This window comes from Agelaius tricolor, unplaced genomic scaffold, assembly GCF_023055355.1.
Source record: "Agelaius tricolor isolate 1412-34295 unplaced genomic scaffold, bAgeTri1.0.p SCAF_38, whole genome shotgun sequence".
Taxonomy (NCBI): domain Eukaryota; kingdom Metazoa; phylum Chordata; class Aves; order Passeriformes; family Icteridae; genus Agelaius; species Agelaius tricolor.
In genome coordinates, this window is record NW_027269298.1 from 4,293,242 (window position 1) to 4,313,108 (window position 19,867).

The 19,867-nt window shown below is 53.2% G+C and overlaps 1 protein-coding gene across 11 annotated transcripts in view; it reads left to right on the forward strand.

Annotated features, from left to right (window-relative positions):
• DAB2IP (DAB2 interacting protein) overlaps positions 1-19,867 on the forward strand; it is a 156,874-nt gene that overhangs the window by 129,565 nt on the left and 7,442 nt on the right. For 9 of the 11 annotated variants that reach the window (XM_071454441.1, XM_071454436.1, XM_071454443.1 and 6 more), the window contains 8 exons: positions 4,833-4,977; positions 7,108-7,252; positions 10,233-10,469; positions 11,940-12,141; positions 12,302-12,480; positions 13,619-14,492; positions 16,624-16,776; positions 19,615-19,817. In XM_071454441.1, coding sequence (XP_071310542.1) covers positions 4,833-4,977; positions 7,108-7,252; positions 10,233-10,469; positions 11,940-12,141; positions 12,302-12,480; positions 13,619-14,492; positions 16,624-16,776; positions 19,615-19,817 — 2,138 coding nt within the window. The remainder of the gene's footprint in view (positions 1-4,832; positions 4,978-7,107; positions 7,253-10,232; positions 10,470-11,939; positions 12,142-12,301; positions 12,481-13,618; positions 14,493-16,623; positions 16,777-19,614; positions 19,818-19,867) is intronic. The other 2 variants (XM_071454439.1, XM_071454442.1) reach the window with 2 other exon arrangements.

Genomic DNA, 19,867 nt, shown 5'->3' on the forward strand with positions numbered 1-19,867 from the left:
GTGCCACGTGCCAGACACAGCCAGGTCCCAGTGTCCCTGGAGAGGCAGGGCCACCCCTACCCACGGCCACCGAGGGACACCCTGCCAGCCAGGCGTGGTTACCTGGAGCTGCTGAACCCAGAGTCCCTCCTGCCAGGGGGGCAGCAACACCTGGGGCTGCAGGTGGAAGAGGGACAAGGGCTGTAGCTGAATTTTTTTTTTCCCTAAATCTCTGCTTCTTCCTGGGCTGCAGCTGTATCACAATAGGCTAAAAAGTGGAGCATGAAAGGAGAGTCCCCTCTGGAGTCAAAGTCCGTGCTTCCCTTGATCTCTGTGTGGGAAAGGGCAGAACTTCATCCCTGCAGCGCTGGGTTGGTGTGCACGGGGCACACCTGGAAAGCCCTGAGCAGCTGCCAGGGCAGTGGGTGGAGGGGAGGGAGGGGCAGAGGTTTTGATAAGGCTCTGAGTGCAGCCACTCAGGGGGGAGGGAGCTGCCCCAGCCCGCTGGAAAATCTGACAGACATTATCAGCTCTTGGCACACACAAGATGTCCCTTGTCTCTTATGGCAAGAAAGGCTGAAAGAGGGATATGAAAGAGGGATATTTGGTGGTTGAAGCAGAGATGTGGCCTCTCAGCTCAGTCACTTGTTACCTGTTTTCACCTTCCTGGTGAGAGCACTGATGCAGTGTTTGTTCCCTGTAAGGATGTTGAGATGCCCAATGGTATTCATGTATTTTGCAACCCGCAGACAAAAGACACAAAGTCATAAAGCAGTTCTGCTGCCAGGGTTGGAGTTACCAGGAGTGCTCAGTTCTGCCTTACAGGGCTTGGTGTGGCCCCTGTGATGTGGTTGTGGGTAGGTGGCTGCATCCTTCCCAAAGGACTTTTGATGCTTCCGGAATATTTCCATGCTTAGATTTGTTTCAGGGCTGTCTTAGAGCTCTCAGAGCTCAGTTTATGACCATAAATAAACAAAAAACTTCTCCTGTCCAGAGCACTGGTAGATCAAACCCAGCATTAGACAAAGCTCTAACTAACCAGCTGCTCACTGGAAATAAATATTTATGGTGCTGGGAATGGAGTGAGGAATAAACATGTGTCCCTGTTTGTTTGTGCTGCGAGGATGGGCCTCAGCTGAGCAGATGTAGCTGCTCCCCCCGTGTGGATCTGCTGGAACCCCACGTTCCAGTGGCAGAGCCAGGGCCGGCTCAGGGCTCAGGCAGGGACAGGAGAGGTCGCTCAGTGTGTTCGTGTTGTATCCCTCAGGTTTGCTCATTTCCCTGAGCAAGGGGATGGACACAGATCGCTGGGAGTTAACCCTCACATTGCCATTCACCTTTGCCCAAGGAGAATTAGAAAGGGCCCAAAGTGCCATGGGATGAGCTCCAGGGTTCGAAGGAGGGAACCTTGCTCTGTTTCCTGGCAGAGGAGTGTCTGGAGCAGATCCTCAGAGGAGCTGTGTGATGGAAGAGTCGAGGACTTGGGGCTGGGCTCCTCAGTTTCACCCCATCTGTCCAGACCCAGCTGCTGCCCCTCTGCCGCTCTCCTTTCCCTCCTCCTCAGCCTCCTGGGCCGCCGTTCCCTCCCCCGTGGGTGAGTCCCAGTGCTCCTGCACCTGAAACCTGCAGCCCTACCGGCCACTGGTGGTTTTCACCTTTGCATAAGGGCCCAGCTGGACTCTGAGCTTGTCTTTGAAATAAGCAATAATCTTATTACCTTTATCAATTCAATCCTCTTAAGGTTAAGTCAATCCTATTAATCAGGCTTGTGATTTGGAGAACCTTATTATTTCCAAGTCAATCTGCCCATCAGTCGGTTCCAATAGCAGGAGTGATCAGCTCCAGCCCAGGGCTTGTGTGACCACCCCGGGCACTGCAGGGCCCTGGGGCTCCTCAGCTCTGGGCACCCCCGTGCTCCAGCTCTGGACACATCCCAGAGAGGCTGGGCTGGCCAAGGGCAGAATCCTTCCTGGGTTTGGAGAGGACACGTCCTACAAGGCTTGTGTTCCTTGTTGGCTCCCTTGGCAGTGCTCCTGCCCCCACCACAGCCCTGCCAGGGAGTAGCTGCCTTGGAATAGCACAGGGTGCTTTATGTGCAAAGTGGAGACCAGTGCAGCCTTGTGCTGTCATGCTCTAAAGTTATTTATTTATGAATTGCTCTTCTTTATCAGCATATGTGCAGCAACTGGGGTCGTACAGGTTCAGATCTGTCCAGTCTGAAGCAAAAAGCCTTAAAATAAGCATGGGAACAAGCCTGAAGAACACTGCCACAGCCCTTAATTTTGACTGTAGACCTCTTCCTTCCCCTCTCAACTCTGATGTAATGAAATAAAGCATCTTATTTTCTTCCATTGCCAGGGGCCCTAACTGAAAACAACCCCCTGCTGATCTCTGCTGCTCAGAAACAGGGAGTTTTATTGGCTTTAGTTATTGCATTTTATTCAGGACCTTGTATGTGGGTGAGTGAGGCCCCCGGAGGGATTCCACAAGTATTTGCATTCCATTTGTGTCTTCTGAGTGCTGGCTGCTGGAGTACTTAGGGCAGAGATAGCAGAAGTGTGATCCAGAGCCGATGTGGCTTTTCCGTGGAGGGGGGAAGTGAAGGTCTGGCCAGTGGCAGGGCCAGGGACACCAGGATGTCCTGGGAAGTGACCCTTGCCAGGGCTCCTGGAGCTGCCCAGGGCAGTCCCTGCAGAGGAACTCACCCAGGGATGCTGCCTGGGGCAATTTTGACCCCTGGCACATCCCAGGGCAGCTCCTGCAGCCCAGACCTGCAGGGACAGGGAGGATCCTGACCCCTGGGATGCTGCTGGGTGTCCTGGCTCCCCCCTCCTTCCCTGCTCAGTTGCAAGGCCACATTCTGCAGTGTTACTGCTCAGCTTTGGCTGCTGTGCCATCATGGAATTCTCTGGGACTTTAGCAGCTTTCCTTTCCACTTTGGAGACAAGGGGTCCTTTTCCCAGCTGCTGAGCTGCAGATGCTCCATAGGGAATAAAAACAGCAGCAGAGATTTCCAGGGGATCTTTTCTGGCTTTGTGTTGAGTCCTGCCATGGAATCTTGCCTTGTTTTATATTCTAGTGAATTCTGTAGATCAGCCCAAGTCACCCAAATTCACATTAACTCTGGCTCCCACTTGGCCCTGGGTTTGCAGGACTCAGCAGCCAGTGCTCAGCTGACAAGAGGAGGAAAAGCAAACACTTGGCTAAGAGACGCTGTAAAACTCAGTGTTCCTGAGATAATTAGTATGTTGGGAAAGTGACAGGAAAGAGAATCAAGCAAAGCCAAGGTCAGCGGCTGCTAATTAAGAATCAGCACCTTGTGTCAGCCTGAGCGGTGGCTTGGAATTGAAACGTACCCTGGGAGAGCCCCGGGAAGATAAAGGTGATAGAGTTACCCAGATAGCAGCTAACGGGATTTGAGCAGGGTTTAAAGTTTCATTCCAACTTGGCTGATAAAAAGGGCAAAATGAGAGAAAATAGCAGAGGGAGGCACGTGCTTTGCTTCCAGGAGGGATTTTTGCCTCTGCAGCTGCCGGAGCGCTGCAGACATAGCAGGATTTGAGGAAGGGCATCTTCTGGCTAAAGAAATAATGGAAGTGGGTTTTTTTTTTAGCCCAAAGCTCCTCCTCTGGCTCTTTTGGAGGGTCTTGGGGAAGGTCAGGGCAGTGTGTTGGTCCCAGTCACAGTGTTGTGGAAGGTGGGAGCAGTGGATCCTTGGGTACTGCAGGGATGTTCCTCCCCTCCTTGTGTGCTCTTACACAGGGCTGTACCCGCCTGCCCCAAGGTTTGCCTTTGCCTGGGACAGGAGCACAGTGATGGAGGGTCTGTGGATTAAATTATTTGGGCCTCCTGGGTTCAGGGAAAGCTGTTTGTTGAACCTTGATTGAACTTTCAATGCAGAGATGTCCGTGTGAAAAATGAAATGGAGCAAGTTGCATCTGGTGCAGAGCTCCCATCCAGCCACTGGCAGGGAGTAGGATCTGATGTCCCCTCTCCCCTGTGTGGGGTGGAACAGGCTGGACATGGCAGCTCTGCTGTGCCTGGGGACATCAAGAACAGGACCTGGGACACTGTGTGGCAGCCTGGGGTGCTCCTGCTGCCCCTGCCAGGAACAGGCTGTGACCCACAGGGGAAGTGAAGAATTTCTTAGGGAAGGTTATTACTGAGTAGGTGATGTTGTTTTAATGGAAAGGAGTTGAAGAAGGTGCCCTTGGTTATGGAGGTGAATGAATGTGATCATTTCTCTGTCTCCTACATGGGAGGCAGTCAGATGTTTAACATGGGTGATCTGCACAGTAGCAGCACAGGGGATTATCACCTCCCATGGATTTGGTTATGTGCACACCAGACCAAGAATGTGCCCAAAATGAGCACTATCAATGCTGTTTATCTCCATGAATAGGGAGGAAATGGGAAATTGGAGTATCTCAGTGCATATCTAAGGCTTGTGTCTCAGCCATTAACTGGGCACAACTCATGACATTGGAGCATGGCCCTGGTTTGCAGCCAGTGCGACACCAAACACAGCCATGTTTAAAAGGGAGAAGAGGTTTTGCCCACAGAATGTGAGGCTGACACGAGAGCAGCCAAAGAGCAGCACTGATGGAGAGGCAGCTGTGGGTCTGAGATGAGTCATTGTTGGGGTGCAAGGGTTGAGGCTCTCCAGAGGTTTATTTCTCCTCATCTCTGAGGAAGTTTGGGCAGGTGGTGAGGCAGTGTTCACACAGGACCACCTGCAGCACCTCCAGTCCCTCGGGTGGCTCACAAAGCTGGGACCTGTCAGGGCTGGGCAGCTGCAGCTCTGTGGAACCAATGTCAGTGCGTGGTCACCCACCATGGGCTTTGCTTTCCAGGATTTCTTGACTGACCTGATGATGTCTGAAGTTGATCGCTGTGGTGAGAATGAGCATCTCATTTTCAGGGAGAACACACTGGCCACCAAAGCAATCGAAGAATACCTGAAGCTGGTGGGGCAGAAATACTTACAAGATGCCTTAGGTACGTACAGAGCGTTGGCAGCTCTCGCCCAGAGAAGTTCTCCAGGCTGCATGGTGGGAATGTCAGCTGAGCCCTGATGGCATCAGAGCCCTCAGCATTTTCCTGCTGGAGCGTTTCCCTGGCAGCAGGTCCGAGCCTGGACACGGCCGTGGCCGCAGTGGGCAGCTCCCTGTGCCAGGCGAAGGTGACTGCAGAGCTGGCACCTTCATCTGCTTTCAGAGCAGATCAGCAGTGGATGTTGGGAGGCATTCTGCTGCCTGCCAGGCTCCTGTCTCAGGCCTGGCTGTCAGGGGCTGATTGAATCTCCTCCCTTGCAGCCCCAGCCGAGACGTGCCCGGCTCCTGCAGCGCTCCCGAGTCAGATGAGATCTCCCCGGCCGCAGTGATGCGCTGCCTCCCGGAGCATCCAGCACTGGGAACCCTCCTGGTGGTTCTTTTTCCAAGTGCTGGCTCTGTTTATGGCTCCAAAAATACTTCTCTTGATGCAAATGAAAATAATTAGAAGCTTCTGCTTCTGGGCAGGTCAGGAAGGAATTGCTGCATGCAGGGAACACAGCACGAGGATGGGGAGAGGCTGCCTTGGAAGCTCTGTGATCTCCCATTGGATCCACATCCCAGGGCTGGATGAGCAGAGTCTCTATTGAGGTGTTAATTTTTCAGCATGTTAGGTTCCTGCTAGTGGATTTGTATAATTTTAGCAAGGAGCAGAGAAGCATAAATACTTTATTAAGAGAATAATAATAATAATAATAAAAACCTTGAGGAAAGGGAAATAATTGAGCAAATTCAGGCAGAGAGCCCACAAGAATAGCAAAAGAAATACTACTTATTTCTGCCTTGTAATGCTTTCTGGTTGAAGGCAAGTCTGTAAGTAGATTACTCATAAAAATTCTCAAAAGCCAGGAGATTAATGATATCAGAGAATTTTGAAATATTCCCTTTTGGGGGCTCAGTGCTGCCAGGCCAGTTCCATCTCGTGCAGGAGGAGCCTGGGGTTCCTGCTCACTGTGGGGTGCAGGTTCTGAGTGACCTTTTCCCAGGGAGATGAGTCACCTGCATGTCACAAGGTGCCCCAGGGCAGCATGGCACTGTCCTTGGAACCATGGAGCAGGTGATGGGGCCGGGGAAGAACAGCAGGCATCACCTGCAGGCGAGCAGAGCAGCTCCAGAGCTCCCTGGCAGAGCTGAAAATACTCTGGAGAGGCTCTCCAGTATGTAATTAAAATTTGTTTTGGCAATAGGGAAGGAATGCAGATTGGAGAGGGGAAAAAACAGAATGGGAAAATCCAAGACAGTTGGGAATTAAGAGCAAACCAAGTGGAATGAGAAGAAAACCAAAGCAAACCATTCTCCCAGAGCATCACCCAAGCTAAATGCTGCCTCCTCATCCCTGTCACCCTGTCCCCAGTCTCCCCAGTCACTGCTGGGATGAAGGACTGAGCCCCCAACCCTGAGTGCAGGGGCTGTGCCCAGGTACCCTGTGGTGAAAGGTGGCACAAGAGCAGAAGCTGGTGGAGCAGCTCAGTGTCAGCCTCTGCAAGGGTGAGGAGGAGCAGTCAGGCAGCAAAGAGGAGCACAGGAAGACTCAAGGAAATATTTTAATTTCATTTTATGTGGTGTTCAGCTCAAAATAAGCCAAGTAATTTGTTTCTTTCCTTTAATTACCTATTTTTCCTGTGAATCACAGTGGTTTGTCAGCACCAGGGCACAGGCTGCAGTAGCAGGCCCTGCTACCAATAATTACAGGGCCTGCCAGCATCCTTCCTCCTGGATTAGCCCAAGGGAGCATCTCTGGAGCAAGGGGGCCAGGCAGGTGCTGGGCAGCACAGCCCTGATGCAATACCCCAGAGCCACAGGGACAGCTCTGCCAGCTGGGAACAGGGATGGGATGTGCTGGGTGTGCTGTGCTGGGCATGAGCTCCCAAGGAACTGCCAGGCACTCCTGGGTCCTTTGGGACTCATGGAGAGCCAGAGAGCTGCCCCAGGGGCACCACGTGCTCTTGTGTCCCTCTCATCTTCCCCCAGGGTGATGGGGAGCCAGGGGCTGTTCGGGCACTGGCGCTTAGGAATGGAGCTGCTTGAAGGCTGCGCTTCTCATGTCTCCAAACCCATCACCAACTCTGTTTTACAGGGGAGTTCATCAAGGCATTGTATGAATCAGATGAAAATTGTGAGGTGGATCCCAGCAAATGCTCGTCTTCAGACCTCCCCGAACATCAGGGCAACCTGAAGATGTGCTGTGAGCTGGCCTTCTGCAAGATCATCAACTCCTACTGGTGGGTACCCCAGGAGTGGCACTCCCTCCTCTGGAGTGCTGTGTCTGCAGGGGCTGGGACCTGTCTGTGGCTCTGGCAGAGCTGTGGAGGGGGAGCTGCCAGAGTTTGGAGCATCTGCTCTGGGGATGTGGCACCCTCCCAGATTCTCTGGCACCCTTGTCTTCAGAGGTGCCAGCGTCACTGGGGCACAGGGACAGGGCAGTGGAGGCAAGGAACACCAAGTGAGACTGATTCAGAGGTACTTGATGCCAAATGAGTATGAAATTGTGAAATAAAAGGCAGAGATGCATGTCCTGGATCTTCCACCCATCGAACAATCAGTCTGGATGGGACTGACAGATCTACACCTCCAGGAGCATCCAGCAAAGCTCGAAAATCCTGCAGCAGGCGGGGGCTGTGGCACCTGTGAGGAGCTGCCCCAGCACAGGCAGCTTTTGTCTGGGCAGATGTTCTCTGGTTGCAGAGTGCTGGAGCTGCGAGGAGGATGCTGTTCTCCCTGCTTGGCTCAGCATCCCACATTCCTCTGGGTTAACCCCTGTCTCTCCCAGCCCTGGGCGGTTGCTGGGTGATGGGAGCCCTTTGCCTCCTTGGCCCAAGGCCTGGTATGCAGCTGGAGGCATTTCCCAGTTGTTTGTTCTCAGGGTGAAGGTTCTTGCAACCGGTTGGGACAGGCCCGAATATCCCACATGGGCTGGTGTGAGGCACTGGATCCTGCTGGAGGAGGTGGTTGTTTGGCACAGCTGTGCTGGGAGCCAAGAGTCCCTGAGTCTGTGACAGCTGCTGCCTGCAGAGGTGACCTCAAAGGGCAAAAAGATGGACTTGGGACTCTCTTTACTTGGAGAAATAGAAATATTTTCTTTCTGCTTTTTGCTAGCATACCCAGAGTTTTTGGTCCTTATCATGAGAGAAGGAGCATTTTTGTCTCACTGCTGGACTTCCAGCCTTTCTGCTTAAAATCTGGGCTTAGTTTTTATTAATGTATTTAGTAGCAACACTGTTGTTGCAAAGCATCAACAAGGGATAATATTGGAGGAAGGAGGTCTTTGATAACAAGGATTTCTTGTTTTCTCTCCTCTCCTAGCCATTGTGTTGAGGTCAGAAAACTTATTATAAATAATCTCCCAAGATATTGAGTGTACTCTCCTGGAAGCCAGGAAGGGAACTGATCCTGCTCAGGGGGAGAGCAAGGAGCAAGAGGCTTGCTCAGGCTGCCGTTATGTACCACAGGTACACAATGGGCAGGTTCTTTACAGGTATTCCATTCCTTATCCTTGGCCAATTAATAACTCTGACTGAGGAACGGCGTTTACCTGCTCTCCAAGGAGGGATTCACCACTTCTAGTCAGCAGTGGATCATAATGGTTTGAATTAATGTCTTCCTAAAAATATCCAAAGCAGCACTCAAAGGTCACTCTAAAAATAGGCTTGTAAAGTGACCCAGGGAAAGTCAGGAATGCACGGGAAGTTTGTTCCTCCCATCCTGCCTTTCCAAGGAAGGCTGGAGCAGCTGAGCTGCTGCTCTGAGTGGTTCCCCCTGAGTCCTTTGAGCTCAGCAGTTCTTGGGGATTAATTGGGCTGATGAGTGTTGGGATTGGCCAAGGTATCCCAAGAGCCAACGATCCCGCTTTAAATAGAGCACTGGAGTGTGTGTGCTCATCTGTGCAGAGAGTCAGGCAGAGGAAAGAGGTTCACAATAACCGAAAATTGTTATAATTATGACATAATTTGGACATCTGGAAAGTTTCAGTGTAAGCAGAATTTCAGCATGTGGAAGCTCGTTACTGGGAAGTTGGGTAATGAATTACGGGCCCGTTTGTCACATAAAGCCAACGATCCGGATTCCATCCGCTGTGACACAATTAAACTTCCAGGGCTCCAGCCTGTGACGGGAACATGCGGGTGCTGCATTTCAGGGGTTGCTCTCCAGTCACTGCACAACCTGTCCTGATCATTCAAGCCTCAAATTGCTTAAAGGATTCTCCTGTTTCTGGGCAAATACCATGAAGTGAAAGGGTTTTGTCCAATTGTGTGGATCAAGCCAAAGATAGAGGAGAATTTATCCAGCCAAAGACATTGGCTAATGTTATTTGTAGAGCTCGGGGTAAAAAAGCTCATGGGGGTGAAAGTGTGAAGGCAGCACAGAGCAGAAGCTGAACAGGATGGCAGCATTTTCCAGGCACATCCATGGAGTGCCATCGCTGTGTCAGAAGGTCAGATGGCCTGGAATGGAGCACAGCCCCCCTCAGTTGCTGTGGTACCCCCACTGTCAGGGAACAGCTCTGGGTGTGACACAAGGACGGTGGTTCCTGGCCAGGGCACTGGGATCTGTGTGCCAGGGACACTTGGACCAGTGGCCAGCCCAGTGCCAGCCTGCTTCTGGGTGGGAGTCTGCAGCTGAGTAAATAACACATGCTGGGAACAGGATGAGGTGGGAGCAGGGAGCTGGGAAGGGCCGAGCAGGAACAGGCAGCAGCTCTCCAGAGATAAGGGCTGCTGCAGTGAGCGTCTGCTGGCCCCCAGGGAATTCTGGCATCCGGGAAAGGCCGGCTGAGGTCTGTGCAGCTACAAGGCTGGAGTAACTCCGGCGGGGCTCTGTGTTTGTACTAGGCACAGTGGGATTTGATCCAGGTGCTTGAACAGGAGTATTACAGTTTGCACAGCCCCCCCTGCAAGCTCCAGCTGTGCCAGAGATTGCAGTGCTGCTGGTGATTCTTCAGGAGATGCTCTCCTTGCTGGCTAAGCTTCCTCCAGCTCAGAGTACCCCCATGGCACAGCCACTGAGTGCTGAAGAGCTTCTGTGCAAAGTTTGTTTCATATCCCAGTCTTCCCAGTTTTCTGGGATCTTGGCATCCAGCATAAGGTCCAATAGAAGCTGCTTCTCTCACAACTTTACAAAGCAGCTTTGCTTTCTCCCTTAGGTGGTTTGAGACTCCTGATGCTCCAACCCTGACAGACACTGCCTGTCCTTGTGTCATTTCAGCGTCTTCCCAAGAGAGCTCAAAGAAGTTTTTGCCTCGTGGAGACAGGAGTGCAGCAACCGAGGCCGCCCCGACATCAGCGAGCGGCTGATCAGCGCCTCCCTGTTCCTGCGCTTCCTGTGCCCGGCCATCATGTCCCCGTCCCTGTTCAGCCTGCTGCAGGAGTACCCCGATGACCGCACCGCGCGCACTTTGACCCTCATCGCCAAGGTCACCCAGAACCTCGCCAACTTTGCCAAGTAAGCCAGGCTGTGGGCAGGGCAGGGCCGGGCAGGGACAGAACCTCCGGGTGCGTGGGCAGAGCACGGCGCCAGCACAGAGTCCCACACTTGGCCACTCCTTTCCTCGCTGGAAAGGGCCTGTTTGCTTCCTGTTGGCTTTTTCCCCACATCTCTCTGGGACTTGTTCCCTCGCTGTCAGGTCAGGGAGATCATTCAAGTTTCCAAAACAGGACATGTTTTATGAGCAGGAAAACAAGTTGTTTTGACCACATGGACAAGCAGCGGGGTGGCACTGAGGACTTTGTCCTGTGGTGTCCTGCAGATGCAGGACCAGAACCTGATCAGCAGTAGTGATGTGCTTGGCTCAGGAACTGTTCCATCCCTCCTTTGAGCTCTGGGACCTTCCCTGCTATTAAAATGCAGCTGATTGAACTGGGAAGGCCTGAGAACACAGACACCATCAATTTCTAACTAAGCCCATTGGTTTGATGGAAACAAAGCAAGAGATTTCTGAAAATCTTTCCACTGGCTGTAGCTCTGAGCTACTTATCCTGAGCTCTGATAACAAAATGATGAGCTTTCTGAAACATGAATGGACAGTTTCTATCTAAAGCTCCTTAGATCTGGAAACTGGCTTAGTGCTCACACTCAGAGTCAGCAACGCACAGACGCGCCTGCGGACACCGGCAGGAGATGTACAAGTGTGTTACACTAGATGACAGAAAGTCTCTGTATTCCTGACCAATCCCTAACTAAAGGGTTTTCATATTTCCAGCACTTTGCAGGAAAGGCTCTTTAACTAAGCTGACACTAGTCAAGCTGAAGTGATCAAGCCAAGCTGTCCTGTGCATGGCACTGGGCCAAGCCTGTCCCATGGAACCGCTGGCACAGCACCAGCTGCTGCCAGGACAGTCCAACCACGAGGCCCTCCCTGTTGTGCTCTAAATCAGACAAAATACTGAGGGTGCAGAGCTTGGAGGACAGAAGGTGGTGGTAGGAAGCCTGAGGGGACAATGGGGCTGACCCAGTTGCAGGGGGGGCTCTACAGGGTGATCCCAGAGCAGTTGTGCTGGCATTGCTGGAGAGTGCAGGGTTCCTGCCCCCATCTGTCACTGGGCTCCAGTCAGCTGAGGGTGATTGCTGTGACAGCATCTTGATTTCCAGTGACAGGTCCTGTTTCTGGAGGCTGTGCCCTGACCCAGCAGCCAGACACTGGGTCACCAAGAACTCCTTTGTTTCTCCTGCTTTCACCTTTGTTCCTGATGCGCAGATCCCAGACTGATGAGAGCTTAGCTGGATCAGATGGGGGTTAATTTTGGTTCCATGGTCAGTGAGGTGTCCCAGGTGCCTGCTCACAGCCCAGGGATCCCAAAGGCTTGGAAGGGTTGAGATGCCAGAGGAGAGTTCTTAGCTGCATTGTATCTCCCCTTTCCATGGACTGCAGTTTTTTTCCTGATTTAGCTGAAATCTGTGTTGCTCTCTCAATAGGTTTGGCAGCAAAGAGGAATACATGTCCTTTATGAATCAGTTCCTGGAACATGAATGGACTAACATGCAGAGATTTCTCCTGGAGATTTCCAATCCTGAAACCATCTCAAACACAGCTGGCTTTGAGGGCTACATTGACCTGGGCCGGGAACTGTCCACGTTGCACTCACTACTCTGGGAAGTCATTTCCCAACTGGAGCAGGTATCCAGGGGATGGCAGGGACAGCTTTGGGGGGGAAATGATGGAGAAAATGTTGTTCGTGTGATTCTCTGAAGAGACTCTCCAGCAACTGGCAAAGCTCATAGTTCTCTAGCAAAAAGCACAAGATGGTGGTGGTAATTGTTCTCTCTTTCCTGCCCAGGGCACTGCCACCAAACTGGGGCCTCTGCCCCGGATCCTGCGTGACGTCAACGCCGCTCTCAGTAACCCGGCCTGCGTGCAGGTGTCGGTCACGGCCGAGCACGCCGCCTCCACGCCCAGTGCTGGCAACAGCATCTCTGCAGGGCTGCAGAAAATGGTCATAGAGAATGACTTATCTGGGTAAGAGACCAGCGGGGCCTGGCCACACACCAGGGACACACGGAACAGTCAGGCAGGGACAGGCAGGACAGGGTGCAGCTGATCCACTGACCAGGCTCTCCCATTGCAGAAGTGGTGCTGGATGTAGTTCACTGCTGAGCAGTGATTCACAGACACAGTCACCTACATACTTTTTGGCCTGATTAAGTAAGGAGCTTCATTCATGCAGAGGATGAGGCTTTTGCAGACCTCTAATATTTCTGTTTGTGGAAAATGAAATGGAGCCCACACAAACGGAAAGCCTGTGCTAGTAAAATAGTTTGTAAGTGGAAACTGCATAATATTTAACAGTTTAATTAGGAATGAAAGGCAGCAATGGCACTGGACTTGCTCTAATCAGAGCTTTCATCTCTAGTGCCTCCCAGCATGAGGTGCAATTATTTAAATCCAATGCTATGGAGGATCTCTGACAATACGCTTCCCCCCCAATACTTGCTTACAATGCACCATCTTTGATCAGCAGAATATTCACATGAAGCTACTGCAAAGCTCTTTCTTCCTATCGCCAAGAAATCAATATTGCATGAATGTGCATTGCAGCAGGAGTGGGGGGATAACCTTCAGCTGCCAGGCTTGAGCTCTGCTGTGCGAGCACTCACTGACCTGGGAGGCCTGGTGTGGACCCGGCCCCCACAGTGTTCTGTGCTGTCCAAATCCTTGCCAGTGTGCCCACAGAGCTTGCTGCCCAGGTACAGAGCAAGCACATGGGACTGGCATGGAGACAGCCTTTGGGAGCAGGAAGGGTGACATGCACTGACCCAGAGCAGAGCAGCCCCCAGGAGTGTGTCCCTAAGCCTCATGACAGTGCAGTGCCCTGTGTGCACACACTGCCCTCACTCACCTGCCCTCATCTGCCCGTTCCCAGGCCAGCCCGGGGCTCCACAGCACCCTCCCCACTCCTCACACTGTCCCTGGCTGAGCCAGCCCTGTCCCTGCTCCTGTCAGGGCTGGGTCCTGTCCCTGTCCCCATTCCTGTCCCACACAGCTGCACCACCCTGATTTCTGAGTGATTTCGTTTTCCTGCTCCGGTGGAGCATTCACAACTCTTCTTTTTTGTTTTGTTTTCCTCTCCTCTTCTTACGCACTGACTTCCCCGCAGTCTGATAGATTTCACACGGTTACCATCTCCAACCCCTGAAAACAAGGACTTGTTTTTTGTCACAAGGTCTGCTGGGGCCCAGCCCTCGCCTGCCCGAAGCTCCAGTTACTCAGAGGCCAATGAGCCCGACGTGCAGATGTCTAATGGCAGCAAGAGTTTGTCCATGGTGGACTTGCAGGACAATCGGCTCTTGGACAGTGGGGCCAACGCGCCCGGCACAGCCGACTCGCTCAATGACAGTCAGTCGTCGCTGGGGCAGTTGCAGGGCGTTTGGAGCACACGGACTCAGCAGAACAGCGTGACGGGCATGGCCACCGTGCGCCGGGTGGGCCAGACCCCCACCACGCCGAGCGGCGAGAGCGCGCCCGGCAGGCCGCAGCTGCTGGCGCCGCTGTCCTTCCAGAACCCCGTGTACCAGATGGCCGCCGGGCTGCCGCTGTCCCCCCGCGGCCTGGGCGACTCGGGCTCCGAGTGCCACAGCTCGCTCAGCTCCCACAGCAACAGCGAGGAGCTGACGGCCAACAAGCACGGCTTCGCCGGCCCCGCCGCCGGCGAGGACTTCTCGCGCCGGCCGGGGGAGCTGGCCCGGCGGCAGCTGTCACTGACCGAGAAGGGCGGCCAGCCCACGATGCCGCGGCAGAACAGCGCGGGGCCGCAGCGCCGCATCGACCAGCCGCCCCCGCCACCCCCGCCCGTCACCCGCGGCCGCACGCCGCCCTCCCTGCTGAACACGGTGCAGTACCAGCGACCTTCCAGCGGCAGCATGATGTCCTCATCGCCCGACTGGCCCGGCAGCGGGGCGCGGCTCCGGCAGCAGTCCTCCTCCTCCAAAGGTGACAGCCCCGAGATGAAGCAGCGCACGATGCACAAACAGGTGAGTTCGGGCTGTCCGGGCCCTGGCACTGAAGGGGCCAGGTGGGGTTAGCCCGTGGAGATTGCTGCCATGGGAGGAGATGTGGCTCTGAACTGCCACACCAGTGCCAACCCCATAGTGGCATCACGTGTGGGGATGTACCTCGGCTCTGGCACCTCTGGCCTGAGACAGAGGCCCTCCAGGGACAGGAACACAGAGCAGCGTCCACTCCCGGTGCCCCTCTGTCACACTGGAGCGTGATGGTGGTAGGTGGCAGAGGCTCGAGGGCAGTGGCAGCCACGCCGCTGTCCTGTACTACCATCTTGTCACTGCTTTGCCCGTCCATGCCCAGGCTCTCATCCCATGCCATAGCCAACCCCGTGCCATCCCCCAGGCTTGGAACAGACCTTGGTCTCCTGTAACTGAGAGCCTCCCGTAGGAGCAGGGAGGAAGGAGCCCAGAGCGACATTCCTGCTGTGCAGAGCTCTGCAGTGATCCTAGTCCCAAACCATGTGCTGGGCTGCACAGAATTCCATCCCACTGTCCCTGGAGGTAAAATGGAAGGCAGTAGGTCACAGGCCTAAGGCCCTCTGGATGTCCTGCCATGGACAAATGGTTTTTATAGTGCTCATTTATTCACTCTGCATTTCAAAACCAGCCCTACAGAACATTATCACAGTAAGACCTCTGTACCTAAAGAAGAGTTGTAAAAGAAAAGCAAACACGGAGACTGGACAAGCAGCAAGAGCCCACTGCATGCAGACCCTGAGTTAGCTCAGGCCCTTCTCCAGCCCTCAGTGTTGCTGTGTGTGCCTCTCCCACAGAGCAGCTGTGGAGCCTGGTCAGTGCTGCCCACAGAAGTTGTTGGTGCTCCCATCCAGGGCCGCTCCATGATTCCGGAATCGATCTGTAAGCGCTGGCATTAGCAGCGCTGTGCAGCAGCCTTTGTGTAACACAATCAATGCTCGTTAGGGACAGAGGGCACAGAGCTGTGCAAGGAGCAGAGGCCTGGATGTAGCAGGCTTTCTTCCAGAAACACAAGGATTCTCCAGGTGGCCATCAGAAAGCTCTGGCCAGGTTCTCTTCACAGAGGATTCCTCCACCCACACCTGTGGTCCTCTCGAAGTTTCTCTTCAGACCTGAAGTCTCAGAATGCCTCTCCCACCCTCACTCTGCACATTTTATTTACATGTCAGCAGCATGAGGATTTGTAGCCAGCAATGCTCATGAGCCAAGTCTGATGCTTCTGATTCATAATTCTGGAGGTAGAAGACCAGACTGGAAGATGGCATGGGAAAGCCCCTGACCCAATGAGGAAATGAAACGAGTGCCCACTCCTTCTGACACAGAACCTCCTGTTCTGCTGCCTGACAGTGACTGGGTTTCTCTATCCAGAGGCTGGAATGAAGGAGAAAGTTTCTGACATTTCTGATTTGTTAACTTGAATTCTCAAGTCATTAACTTGAATGACCAAGTCATGCAGATCCCATGTGTTCATCTCACTGTTTACTGCAGCTTATAACAAGGCAGGATGGAAGGGAAATAGCTGAAGAGTGACTTCCTTGTATTGTGCTTGGAAAATATTTAGGCAGTGCCACTGGCAGTCCCTGCCCAGGCCAGGAGTGCAAGGCAGCAGATGTGACTGTAGCTCACTGACCATGGAACATCACTAGTAAGTGATACTGAGCATTTAGACCTCTTCAGCATCCTTAGTGTAGCCTCGGCTGAAAAGAAACTTTACTTCTCCAAGAAGGCACCTGCACGGTCATAAGGAGAGTTTCAGTTTTCAGATCTTGTTTTATGCAATCCATGGAAGCAAAGATGGCTCATAACAAGATGAAGACTTGAGAGAACTCTGCTCGTGGAGTGAAAAAACCACATCCAGTCACTCTGCTCACCTGCAGGATCTGCTCAGACACCAGGGCCATGACTTGGAGCAGGTTCCACTGCTTGACCCAAAATAATGTCCACCTGCAGAACAGGAGTTGTTCCTGCTCCAGCCCCAGCTGCTCTGGTAGCTCAGCCTGGCTCGTTGCTGTCTGAGCAGCATGGGAGAGGGTCTGCTTGGAAGGAAACTCTCTCCCTCCAGCTTCATGACCATTTGTGTTACAGGTTTTTCTTTTGTCATGGTTGTATCATTGTTTCATTGTAGGCCCCTTCTCCTGTGAACCCCAATGCCCTGGACCGCACTGCTGCTTGGCTTTTGAATATGAACATGCAGTTTTTAGAAGATGAAAGCATTGACCCAGATTCCAAGCACAGGGATAAGCTCAGGAATAAGGACGAGCTCAGCCAAGCAGAAAAGGTAAAACCTGATTGGATTGAAACAAGTTTCTGAATAGAGAGAGGATTTCCTTGAATGTTATCCCCTGAGCACCCTGGGGAGAAGGTGGGCTGTGTGCAGGTCCCTGCACAGCAGAGAGGGGCCAGGCTGCTCCCTGTCCTACTCGGCCTCCCAGGGAACTTGTGGGGAACGTTTGGGAGGCTTTCACACACTCAGTGACTGGAATCACCTTCTGATGAAAGCAAGTAAGAAACACAGGAGCCAGGAATCAAATGCTGATGCTGCCCTGAAACAAACTCTGCAGCCAGCCACTGCCTCTTACTCTCCCCATTCCAACTCACCCAGCTTCTGGGAAGAAAGCTTAAAAAGGGGATTAAGCACCCCTGTAACAGAGGTGGAGCAAGGCACAGGCAGCCTCCTGCCTCACAACAGAGACATGGAGCAGGAAGCAGCTTCCATGGCAAAAAGCTGTTCACAGACCTAAAAATTAAGTCCAAATTTTGGTCTCAGAGACAGCACTGGTGCCTGGGGTGACTTTGTGGCACTTCCACAGGCTTATGGGAGTGTCGCACACATCAGGACCTGGCCAGTCAGGTCTGCCAGGGAGCTGTGTGCAGAGTATTCAGTCTCAGCCCCTGGGCCCACAGAGGCTCTGTGCCTCTGAAGCAGAGGGGTGCTGCTCCCTTCCCCTCCTTCCTGGGCAAGTCTGGGGTGGGAGAAGCTTGGAAGAGACAAAGTAGGCCTGGCTAGGATGAAAAAGAAGGATAAAAATGAGGATCCAACAGTCACAATCTGGGAAAATCCCATCTTTGCTGATTGCTGCTTCTGCAAGGGTCTTTCTCAGCAGCCTGGCTCTGCCAGGATTGTGGCAGTTGAGCATCAATAGCATTTGGGATGTTTCCTCAATATGCTTCTCCTGTATCACACCAGCACTGCAGACATCATCCTTCCCTCAGCCCCTGTCCTGTTTCCCAGCACAGACACATCTCTGGCTTTGTTCCAATAGCCTTCCCGTGCTCATTCTGCTGTGCTGTGTCATTTGGGGGCTGTCACCTCTTAAACCCAAGGAAAATGCTGAGGGCAGATGTTGTAGGAGCCAGGAGGTCCAAGGCAGCAGCTCCCAGCTGCCCCAGGAAGATCAGGGCAGTTTTGTGGGTTCAGCCCATCCTGGCTGGGCACAGTGGTGGGGTTCCAAACTCTGATGGCACTGCAACATCCCAGTGCCTGCCCCAAGCCCAGCAGGAGCCCCAGCCCAGGCTGTCTCATTGCCATGCAGCATCTTTCCTTACTCTGCTGTCCCATCAGTCACTGACATTCAAGATCACCATTAGCATAACCTCTCTCCCCATTACTGTAAGACCTGAATGGTAACTGAGAATGAGACAAGTGTTCTAGAGACAGGAGCGACTCCTTCGGGCTCTGAGGCCTCTCCTGCTCTCCTCTGAGCTCACTTACGCTGCTCCTATTTTAAGGCTAGGGTAGGTATTTAATCTTTCCTGTTCAAGCAACTCCCTGCTGTCTGACTTTAGTGCTACTGTGCAGCTTTGTTCCCTCATTGCTTCAGGTTCCGTGTGCAAACCCCGCCATTCCTGTGCTGCAGTAAGAGCTTTGCTAAAGGAAAACCGCCTCGCTCCGGTACTTTTGCAGTTCAGGAAACCATCAGCTTCCTAAGTTTTCAATCCTTGGGAGCTGCAGTTATTTTTGAGTGGAGTGCTGGTCAGTCCCCAGCAGCAGCCTGGCTGCCCTCCCCTCTCCCTAGGGCTGGTCTGGAGGCCAGGAGGACTCAGACGTGGGACATGACCCAGCCCATCATTGCAGTGCCTACCCAGGTATGATGGCCAAAGGGGAAAGGCCAAGTCAAGACACAACAGAGTGCACTTCTCTCAGTTCATTAATAACACTTGTAGCTTTCACAGCCTTCATGACTCTGATGGAAGCCCTTTTCCTGTATCTGACTTTAAAAGCAGCATGCCACATTATCAGCTGCATGTTAATTATTCTAAAGTTATTCCAGTTGAGATGCTTTTTTAAAAGGCTATGTCCAAATATAATTTTTTGAAATTAAAGCAGTTTTCTTGTGCACACACTCACTGGATTTTCCTTTAGCAAAGCAAGTTTACTGAATGCTGTGCTGCTGCAATAGCTGAACCCAGTTTTACCGAGTTCAAAAGCTCTTAATTTTTTAAATTGCTTTATGTAATTCTGCTGCTGATTTATAGCTTCACCCAAATGAACAGTACAACTGTGGGGTCTTGGCTTCATGCAGCAGCTCTTCTTGGACTGAACCTTGGTTTGATATCCGAGTTAAATGCTGGGTCCCAAAAGGCAGCAGTGCTCTGTGCCCTGCTCAGCCGGCGCGGTGCCCTCGGCTCGATGAAGGGTGCTGAGACAGCAGTGTCCTGCATTTGTCACTGCCCCTCGTGCGTGGCGCCCAGCCTGCCCAAAGCCCCCCCGTTTACTGCTGCAGACTGAGGAGCTCCTGCACGAACCCCAAATCCCAGGCTGCAGCCTCCCTGCCTGTGCGAGCCCCGCGCTGTCAGTGTGAGAAGCTGCCCGCCGCCTTTGCCAGGCCCGCTCTAACCTGCATTTCCCCTGTGAAATGCCAGACTCTGCTAACAGCCCACTCTGTGCACCTGCCAGCGACCTGCCCGCCCCGCGGACCCGGCATCGCCCCTGGCGCCGCGGACGAGACGGAAGAGGAGGTGTCGGCAGCGGGGTTGTCTGATCCGGGTTTGCAGCTATAGTCTGATACAAGGAGAGGGGCTGAGCGGGCTTGGGGGAAAGCCTGGCGAGGGCAAACCCTACAAGGTAACGTGCCACGTGTGTTTTCTCCTCCTGTGTCTGTCCCTGCGCGCTCAGTACCAGCAGGACCTGGTGGTGCTGCAGGACAAGCTCCGCATCTCCAACAAGAAGCTGGAGGAATATGAGACTCGCTTCAAATGCCAGGAGGAGACCACGCAGAAGCTGGTGCTGGAGTACCAGGCCAGGCTGGAGGAGAGCGAGGAGCGGCTCCGGAGGCAGCAGGAGGATAAGGAGATCCAGATGAAGGGCATCATCAGCAGGTACAGGGAGATGGGAGTGCTGGGGATGGCAGTAAGGCAGGGCAGCCTGC